This window comes from Pyrgilauda ruficollis, unplaced genomic scaffold (genome assembly GCF_017590135.1).
Source record: "Pyrgilauda ruficollis isolate IOZ18807 unplaced genomic scaffold, ASM1759013v1 scaffold110, whole genome shotgun sequence".
Taxonomy (NCBI): domain Eukaryota; kingdom Metazoa; phylum Chordata; class Aves; order Passeriformes; family Passeridae; genus Pyrgilauda; species Pyrgilauda ruficollis.
In genome coordinates this window covers 120,789-130,635 of record NW_024509211.1, presented here as the reverse complement: position 1 = coordinate 130,635, position 9,847 = coordinate 120,789, and the positions used below count along the sequence as shown (strand labels likewise).

Here is a 9,847-nt window from a genome sequence, read left to right as displayed (position 1 = left end):
TCCAGCTGAAAAGCCTTAAATCTTTCTTGCCTGAGCTTGGCAGTAAACCTCTCCTTTTAGAAGGAGATTTTGAGGACCAAAGGGGCACACAGCAGTACACTTATTTCTCTTTCCTTGCTTTGGGAATTAAGTCTCTGTAAAACACTGTCTTGGTCCTGAGGCACCAAAAAAGTTGTGTTTTAACCACTTATCTCTATTCAGGATAAAGTTCACATTGCACCACCACTGTTCTTTATTTCCATGTGACTTGTAGTCCTTAAAACACCTCTCTCTACTCGTGGCCTTGGATTTTGTTCCCATTTTTGCTGTTGTCAATCTCAGTGCGTTTTTTGGGATGTCAGCATTGTCCAAACACAGCAGCTCTGTGTAAATATGTAAAGGATGTACAGCCCCTGTTGTACTGCTCACCAGTCCCTGTTTGTCTCTGAAACATTAAAGGAAAATGTTATCCTTTGGAGTGGGAGCATCCTTGGGGGACTGGAGGTGATGGCACTGCTCAGGGGAAGGGCCAGAGCTCCCTCCCCCAGCTGGAGATGGTTTTCACTCGTGGATGAGGTGCTGGGTTGCTCCTCTGGGCTGGGTGGTGCTGTTATCCACAGGTGAGTCCCCACTGGTGACTGGGAAGCAAAAAAACCTCCAGGATTTGTTGTCACCTTCTTCTTACTGCTGCTTGGAGGCAGGGGAACCAAGAGCAAATACACTGGAGCAGGGGTGGTGAGGGGCAGGGGCTGCTCCCCTGGGTGGGGTTTCACAGTCTTCTTGTACCCTTTGTGCCCTTCCTGAGCTGTCCTGGAGGCCTCACATTGGCCTGGGGAAATTCCTGGTTCCTGGCCAGGTGTTCAAGTTACCTGAACAAATAAATCCCATCAGTATCTGTGACAAGGGACCTGGAAGGTGAGGCCAGGGTTGGGTTGGGTTGCCCCATGGGGTGCAGAGTGGGTAGATTGCCTTAAAGCCATTCCTACTGTCCTCCAGCCTCCCAGGAAGCAGATATTGCTGGAATTTAGGGGAAAAAAATATAAAATGCATGGATCCCAGACTCGTGAGGAGCAGGGCAGCCCAAGTGCAGAGGGAAGGGGGTCACAGGGTCTGTGTCCACTGTGGTGGCCAGGCAGGGAGAGGGGATGATGAATGGAGCCTCCTCCAGCCCCTTCTGTCCTTTTGATGCAAATGGTCTGAACTGTTTGGAAATAAAGCCCCAGGAGCATTGGCAAGACCCATCCTCGTGGTGAGGCTGAGTTCTGTCTTTCCCTCAGCTGTGCATGAAAAAGCTGCTGCTTGTGGTGGGAAGTGGGAAGTGGTCTGTTTGGGAAAACAGGCACTTCTGCAAGGAATTATCTATTCCCTGCTTTTTTTTTTTTTTTTTTTTAAGGTGTGGGATTGGGAAGGAGCCTCACTGGTTTTGCCATCATGGGAAAATCTGTTTTCATCGGGGTGAGAAAATATTTCGCTTCAAAGTATTTTGCTTCAAATATTTTGCTTTATAGCTAAAAAAAAAAAAAAAAAAAAAAGACAAACCCAAAAAAAAAAACCCAAAACAAAAAGCTAAAACAGGACTAAAACCTGTTAAATACAGGGACATCCTCCCAGCCCTGTCCTGCCCCATTTGCCAGGATCCCACCTGATCTATCATGTGGTCAATTCCTTTCCTGATGCTCTCCAGTGCTATGTGTTGCTAATACATTTTATTTTCTCAAGGGAAAATATCTGAGCAGCTTCTTTGAGGTTTTTTTTCTCTCGCTTTGGTTATTTTGGGTGTCTCCCATCACCTCTGCCCCTGTGCTGTGGAGTGACCAGTCCATAAATCCCTGTGCCATGTCCAGCCAGGCCCTCACCAGCTGTGTTCCACCTCTTGGAGCAGGTTTTTATCATGGAATCATGAAATTTGGGAGAGCCCTCCCTGGCCACTGAGCCCCACAGTTACCCCAGCACTGCCAAGCCCACCAGGACGCTCCAGTTCAGGCAACTTCCTCCAGCTCTGGACTCCAAATTAGGCCTTTTTAGACAAAAATCTGCATTCCAGCAGACTGAGTGGCTGCAGGCAAGGGCTGGGATCATCCCAGAGGCTTCGTGCAGCCTCCACAACCTCCCACACCTTGGAGAGCTGCTTGAAGGGCTCCAGCAGCTCCTCAGCTGCCCCTGGCTCCTGCTCCTGTTTCTGGAGCCCTGCTGGAGTTGGGGCAGAGCCTGTAATGAACTGTGACCTTTGAGCCTTGGCTGAGCCCCTCTGGCCAGCTCCTGGAAATAACTCCTAGGAAAAGCTTTGCCTTCCAGCTGTTTTGGAAGTTACACTTATGATTTAGGAGTTGAGGGGGCATAAAACATGAAAGATCTTGTTAATAAGTCTTGGTCTGGGAGTGACAGAAAAGAAATCACAGTATTCAAAGAAATATTGCTAAAATACACAAAGAATATAATCACAAGGAATTTATTTGTTGTTTTTAACAAGTTTATATTGTGTTTTTGGTGTTGGGGTGTTGCAGAGGTGATTTTGGGAGGTGAATGTACCACGTTCCCTGTTTGCTCTTCTCCACACCAGGACTGCAGCAGTGAAGCGAAGGTGAAAAACTCACACTAAGAGGGATCAACTCCACTGCAAAGGCCTGAAAATTATTTAAAAAGTGGCAAGGTAAAGCAGAGTGGTGCTGCTCTGGGCTCGAATGTGTGGATGCCATGGAGGGAGGAATTCCTGGGACCCTGGCCAGCTGCTGTGGGAAGGTGTCCGTGCTTCAGCTCCCTCCTGCCCTGGCTGTGGGTGCCTGTGCACCCTCTGAGCATCCCCTGGTTCCAGCACAGCTCATCCTGCACTGGCATCTCCTCAGCTCCCTTGTCCTGGGACAAGGCATGGAGCTGCTGGAGGGCTGCAGGAATGGCTGGGGAGGTGACAGTCACTGCTCCAGCATGAGGTGCATCAATGTGCAGGAAAAAAAAGGCAAAATTTCAGGATACAGCCACTGGAGCAGGCTCCCCAAGGAAGTGGTCACTGCACCAATCCTGCCAGAGCTGAAGAAGCATTTGGACAATGTTCTCAGGCACAGGGTGGGGTTGCTGGGGTGTCTGTGCAGGGCCAGGAGTTGGACTGGATGCAAAATGTGGGTCCCTTGCAGCTCAGGACATTCTGTGATCTCTGCTGGGTTTTGATGCTGTGAAGGGTGCCAGCCCTTGGCTGTGGGCACCCGAACTGGCAGAGCCCCAGGTGCCAGCCCTGGGTCTGTGCCCACAGCCCGGGTCTGTGCCCATACCCTGGGTCTGTGCCCACATCCCAGCCCTGTGCCCACACCCCAGCCCTGTGCCCACATCCCAGCCCTGTGCCCACTTTCTCTTCTGCAGCCTCTTCTCCATCGCTCCTCACCGCAGGACATAGCTGGGAGGGAAAAGACTCTTGGTGCTGGAAGGGAGAGAGAGAAGGACGGGAAAGGTTTTGTAGGGAAGCAGCAGAGGGAGGGAGGGAGGGAATTAGGGCTGGCAGGGGTTTGCAGAGGCCATGCCCGGCTCAGGGATGCCCGGGCTCCGGCGGGTCCCGGCTCCGCAGCGCCCGGGTCGCGCAGTCTGTGGCTCCCTCTGCTGAGCCCGGCCCCGAGCTCTGCCGGCCGCAGGAGGAGCAGGGCCTTCCTTGGGGCTGGAAATCTGTTTTTGGGAAGCCCACGGATCACCCGAATGCCAGGCTGAGGGTGTGGGGGTGGGTGAGGGGCATGCAGCCCCTCCGCTGCATCCCGCTGCTGGGTGATGCTGCAAACACCCACCTGTGCTGCCTCTGGACAGGGGTGGGGATGGGGCTGGTTTGTCCAAAAGCAGAGGCTACATGCCACAATGAGGTATTTAAAAAATTATTATTATTTAAAATTAGCCCCAAAATCGATTTTCTTTAGAAAAGGGGGGATTTTGGCTGAGCTGGACCCCATCTCCTCTGACCAGGCTCTGTCAGTGGGGTGTTTTGTGGAGAAAAGATGGAAAATCATAGAAACACAGAATGGTTTTGGTTGCAAAAAAAAGAGATTGTCTTCTGCCCAGTCCCCTGCCGTGGGCAGGGACACCATCCACTATCCCAGGTTGTTCCAAGCCCTATTTAACCTGGCTTTGAACACTTCCAGGCATCGGGCAGCCTCAGGTTCTCAGGACAACCTGTGTCATGGCCCCAGCACCTTCTGAGTAATGAATTCCTTCCTAACACCTCATTTAAATCTCCTCTTTTAGTTTAAAACTGTTCCCCTGCTGTTCTGCTCCTCTGGGCACCTGCTCTGCCTGTGCTGGGCTCTGGGAGAAGCCGTGGGGAGCTCTGTGGGTATCAGGTGCCCAAGCTGATCCCATGCCAGGACCACCCATCCCTGCCCCACCTCGCCATGCTGCAGCCCCAGGGTGCCCATTCCAGGGGTGCATTCCTGATCCCTTTGCTGTCCCCAGCTAAAGCAGCTCCCTGGTGGTGGCAGAGGCCACGCTGCTGGCCTGGGCTGCCGGGAGAGCTGGGTGTTTGTAAATCCTGGGAGCATTCCTGGCTGGCAGCCAGGCCAGCAGCATCCAGCAGGCGTGGGGAATTCATTATTCCTTGATCCCGAGGAGCTCTGCTGGAAAAGACCTCTCCCTCTTGCATAAAAACTTCCCTGGAGTGGGAAATCCCTGCCTGCTGCCACTGGTAGGTCGTTCCCGGGATATTCCAGCCAGTGTTAAATATGAGGAATTTGTACCCACAGCACGAATCAGGTCAGGGAGAAGGGACAGGAGCATCCCCTTGGAAGGTGCACTTGCCTGGCTCCAGGGCTGGGGCTGCTTCTCCACCACCTTTCAGAGTAGGTAGACATGGAATAAAAGATGATGTTAACAAATGTGGGGTTATCCAGCTCCTGCTGGGATCACGAGAGCCCAGCAGCTGTGAAACAGCAGCCACCAGCTCCTGGCTCTGCTCCCAGCTGGGCAGGGGCTGCAGCCTCTGCCAGGCAGGAGAAGGGGACAGGATTTCCCCGGGCTGGATGGGGCTCAGGTGTGGTGGAATCCAGGTGCAGGCAGGCAAAGCCTTTAGTGTCTGGAATGGATTCACCCAACAGCTTCTGCCAGCATGGAAATGGTTTTTTTTCCCCTCCTGCTTTTCCTTTTTGAAGGCTCTTTCCTTTTGCCAGGCTGCAGGACCCACAGACTCTTCCTAAGCCATGGCTGCCACCGACTTTCCTTGGAGCCTTTTCAGCCCTTCCAACTCCACTTTTCCAACCCAGGTGTTTCTGCCTTTTCCTTTTTCTTTCCATTCTCTGTTAGTGCAATAACCCTGCACTGTGAGACCCAGACAGCAGCACAGGAACCTGGAAAGGCAAATTGTTTGGAAGGAAATTGTTTGGAAGGAGATGGCTTTTTTTTCTTTTTGGATTTAGGTTTCTCTGAGCTGCATTGGGAGGCCAATTCCCAATGAGTGCAGGCAGCCATGGCCAGTGGGCTGTGATGTGGATGGACAGGGAAATTCAGGTGGGACTGAGCACCATGGCAAATATTTCCCCTCTGGGGTGGCCTGGCCCAAGATGCTTGGGAGCATCCCAAATAAAAGGAGCTTGAGGACATGGTTTTGGGGTCTTGGCACCATCAGCATTTGGAGAGCTCAGCAGGAGCCTCATCCTAGGAGAAGCAGCAGATGAAGTGTTCAAACAACCTGAATAAACCCCATGTCTGCAAGTTCTGCTCCTCATGGGGGACCTGAGCCACCCAGGCTGTGGAGGGACAGGACAGCCAGGAGGTCTCTGCAGGGCATCCCTGGACCTGGATGCAGGAATGGCCAGGCTGATGAGGCAGAGAAGAGCCTGCAGGGCTGGGCTTGATCAGCCTGGAGATGTGGAGGCTCAGTTTGAGAAAATATGGAAAAACCAGGGGTAGAAGGTCCTGCCCGTGGTACTTCCCACAGCAGAGTATCCATGGGAAGTGGCAGCACCAGCTCTGAGTGTCCTTCCTGCTTGATCCAGCCCCAGGAGGGTCTGAAATGTGCAGGTTGTAAACCCAGAAAGAACCCAGCCTTAAATTCTTACCCCAAAAGTCTCCACACACACACTGAGGCTCTGGGCAAAGCCCCCATGTGCCTCCACACCCTCCAAGCTGCCCCAGCCCCAGTTCCTGCCGATTTCCAAAGAAAATCCTACATCTAAACAGCACCTGGGGCATGGGCATGGATGTCCCCAAAGGGACAGCGAGGCAGCTGCGTGGGGAATGCAGGGATTTGGAAGCTCTGCCACAGGCTTTAAATAAAGATCCCCAGCCCCCTGTGGAACTGTGGAGGGCTCCTCCCCTCTTGCCCACGGGACAATCTATTGAATTCCCATTTTTTTTTTTTTTGCCTGAAGGACTCCGAAGCCGCCTGCCAAGAAGGGGATAAATAAGGAGGCGCCACACCCCAGTGTTACAAAACCTTGTATTAATCATCTCCCTTCACTTTCAATATAGAGCAGATATGAAATATAGCCATGGTTCCTAGTTACACGGGAGGAAATGAGTAATAAATACATCGGAGCAAGTGGAAATCACGAGGGTGTTTCACTGGGAACAACATTGGAAAACTGTACACTTGCAAAGACTGGCATCTCCAAACATTAGTATTTCTTTATATCGGGAAGCTTTTACATGTAACAAACATGCTATTGCCGTATATGACCAAAAAAAAAAAAAAAAAAGGAATTAAAATTTAAAAAATAGGCATTGCTCGGCAACATTAACTAGGCAAAAATAGTTCTTTTGTGCACTAACTTTGTACAGAAAAACCAGGACAAAAGGCATGCATGGACAAGGAGAGGCTGCCCGGGAACGGCATGCAACAGAAGAGAGGTCAAAGCTCTTTAAAGTCAGCTTACAATAGGCATAAATACATCAGGGTTATATATATTAATAAGGGAGGAAGTATTCTGTTTAACATTATTAACATTCCTGTTTTTTTATGTATTTTTCTTTTTTTTTTTTTTTTTCTTCCTATTCCTCCCAGAGGAATACACATTCACCTTTAAGTAAAGATAAAGGAATACAAAAAATAAAACTCACTTTGCAAACTCTTGATGACTCGTATAAAATCAACTTTAGTGTTATCGTCGCTGTGTGCAAATTATAGACGTCTGCGGGACCTGTTTCCACCAGGCACATTCCCAAAGCCAAACCCGACATGGAGAAAGGCGACAACAGAAATCCTTCCCCTAAGCGCTGACCCCCATCACAGTTTGGGATTTTCCTGCTGGATGCTGCCACCCCTAAACCCCTTGGAGGGTTTTGCTGAGCTGAGCTCGGGGTGTCCCTGGGGATGGCACCGAAGGGACAGGCTCGTGTCCCCGAGGTGCGCGCCGGGCTGGCCGGGCTCCCCGGGGCCGGCTCGGGGGAACAGCACCAGGAAAAGGTCCCGGGGCCCGGGGCTGGAGCCGGGAGAGCAGCGGGATGGGGGGACTTGCCCAGCCGACCCCCGGGACCCCGCGGCGGCGACATCTCCGGCAGGACAGGAGGGGACAGTCGCAGCGGATACAAAAAGAAAGGCACTGCCGCTTTATTACTGAATATTTGACTTCACAGCCTCACTCGTGCAACTGTTGGAGGATTTTTTTTTCTTTCTTTCTATAAATAGCTTTTATTTCTTTTAGGATTCAAGCTTTTTTTTCCCCCCCACCCTTTTAAGCTTCTTTCCCTGGAGCTCTGCTGCCCGCACTTGGCACCGGCAGCCAGAGCCAGCAGCACTTCCCGAACACAACTGAAGCCACTTTTTTTGTTGTTTTTACTCAAAAAACAAAACAAGAAACAGCAAACGCAACTAAGTCGTTATTAACCTCTAGACTGTCAATGGAAAATAAGCTTTTTCTCTTTTTTTTTTTTTTTAACATCAAAAGGATAAAACAATTGAATTATTTGGTGGTTGTTAATAACAGACATTATCATGGTTCCCAGCCACAGCAAGTTAATAGGTAAAATATCCAAAATAATCTCTCTGAACAATCAGAAAACCTCCGTGTCCATAGTCAGCGAAGGAATAAATAGAATTTCAGCTCTGTAAATACACTGGAGTCTCCCTGAGGGAGGCTCCTGCCACGGTGGCTCTGCTCACACCTCACAAGCTGGGGGTGCTGGGGGGTGACCCAGGTCCCCAGCGCCGACCCCGCTTCTCCTTCACCTCCTCACACCTCTTCCCAACCTCCCTGGCCTTCAGGTTTTCCCTTCTCCACCCTCCCCATCACCCCCCTCAACCTCCTGTCTGCCGGGAAGCAGGACACCAAGGAACAGCAAACATAAAACATTGCATTTGGCACTTGGGTTTCTGTATACATATATATATATATATTTCTTTTTTTTTTAGAAAAACAACTTAAAAACGCTGCATGACAAAAGGATTCACACGTCTCCCAGCCCTGCCCATGCTCTGGCTCCCCCTAATCCTGGCACACGATGCTGCCCGTGTTCTCACAGCCCATTCTGGAAATATTGCTGCCACCCATAGCTCAACCAATTGATTTTATATTTGTTATTATTTCATTGGAGGACTCGGAGCAGGATCGGGAGCGGCAGGAGCATCACTGCAGGTCAGAGCAGTGCTGGGTCAGATTTACCAATTTAACACCAAATTTAGGTCCTGTTATCAAAAGCAGCAGTGGGTGAGGGGCAGCCCAGCCCCTGCCAGCCCCACGGTTAATGCCAAGAAAACAAGGCTGTGAAGCTGCATTTTGGTGCCCTTTGTGACTTGGGTTTTATTTGGGGGCTCCTTCATCCCTCATTGGCCATGCTGGAAAAGCCCCTTACGGCTGGATTTGGGCAGGCTGGGCCAGATGTGTGGAGCCAGGATGCAGGAAACTCTCCCAGTGTCCCCCAGTTCCCAGATTCCCCCTGGGACCCTCCTCTGGGCGAGATGCCCCCGCTCCATCCCGCATCCCAATCCAAGCGGGGCACAGGGACAGGCACCCTCCACTGCCCTGAGCACCACGCTGCCTCCACACTGCAGATCTCTTGGCTAAACTGAAAGGAAACTTTGGGGTTATTTTATTATTTCTGTTTCAATCTGGGCCCGCCGGGTCAGCCTGCAGCCGAGAGCAGCGAAACTCGAGATGGGACTGCCGGCCCCGAAGGCCCCGGGCAGGGCAGGCGAATCCTCCCCAAAGGGTTTTTGGTCACACACCCCCACGTGGTGTTCCGTGCTCCTTGGCATCCTCCTCCAGGAGCAGGGTTTGCCCACGGCGAACCCTCCGTTGTCAGCACTCTCCTCCTCCTCCTCCTCCTCCATGTCTGCCCCAAGCTCCCCGTGCTGCTTCACCATCGTCGCTGAGATTTTGATTTTTTTTTTTTTTTGCCATCTTTTCCCCCCCCCTTAGCATGGATGTAATAAATGACAACACAAATTCCAAGTCTAATGATATGTTCACAAGGACAATCTACACATTCACAAAATTAAAACAGGAGAGAGAGAGAGAGAGAGAGAGGAGAGGAGAGAGGAGAAGGGATGCAAGCTATCGCTGAGGCTCCCTCAAGCCCCGACCTCGCCGCTGGACCTGCAGCAGTTGTTGTCCCGGCCAGCGTCCCCGTGGCGACGCCTTCTAGATCGTGGAGGTTCTGTCGACACCATCTGCAAGCGGGAAGGGAGAATTAGGAACAGCCCCAGTGAGTATTGGTACCCCCCAAGCTGGGGATTTAGGGGATGGACCCCCAGAGCACCCCCAGCCCCTACAGCGAGGTGGTGTTGGGGCCACCCCCACCACCTCCCATCTCCCCAGGGGGTGCAGAAGGGTTTTGGGGTGTCAGTGCTCTGCTGGTTCCTCTGTGCCACCAACTGTCCCCACCCCACAGCAGCTTCCCCAGGTCGCTGTCCCAACAGCAGTCCAGGCCTTCTGCCACGACCCCACAACCCCTTTCCCAGGAGCAGAGG

The 9,847-nt window shown here is 51.7% G+C and overlaps 1 protein-coding gene across 3 annotated transcripts in view; it reads right to left on the bottom strand.

The window, feature by feature from the left end:
• Positions 1–6,365: 6,365 nt before the first annotated feature.
• SAMD4A (sterile alpha motif domain containing 4A) overlaps positions 6,366–9,847 on the bottom strand; it is a 102,171-nt gene continuing 98,689 nt past the window's right edge. For all 3 annotated transcript variants that reach the window (XR_005955877.1, XM_041476494.1, XM_041476513.1), the window contains one exon: positions 6,366–9,547. Coding sequence is in view for 2 of the 3 variants with exons in the window: in XM_041476494.1 (XP_041332428.1) it covers positions 9,519–9,547 (29 nt within the window). In the remaining variant the exon portion in view is untranslated. The remainder of the gene's footprint in view (positions 9,548–9,847) is intronic.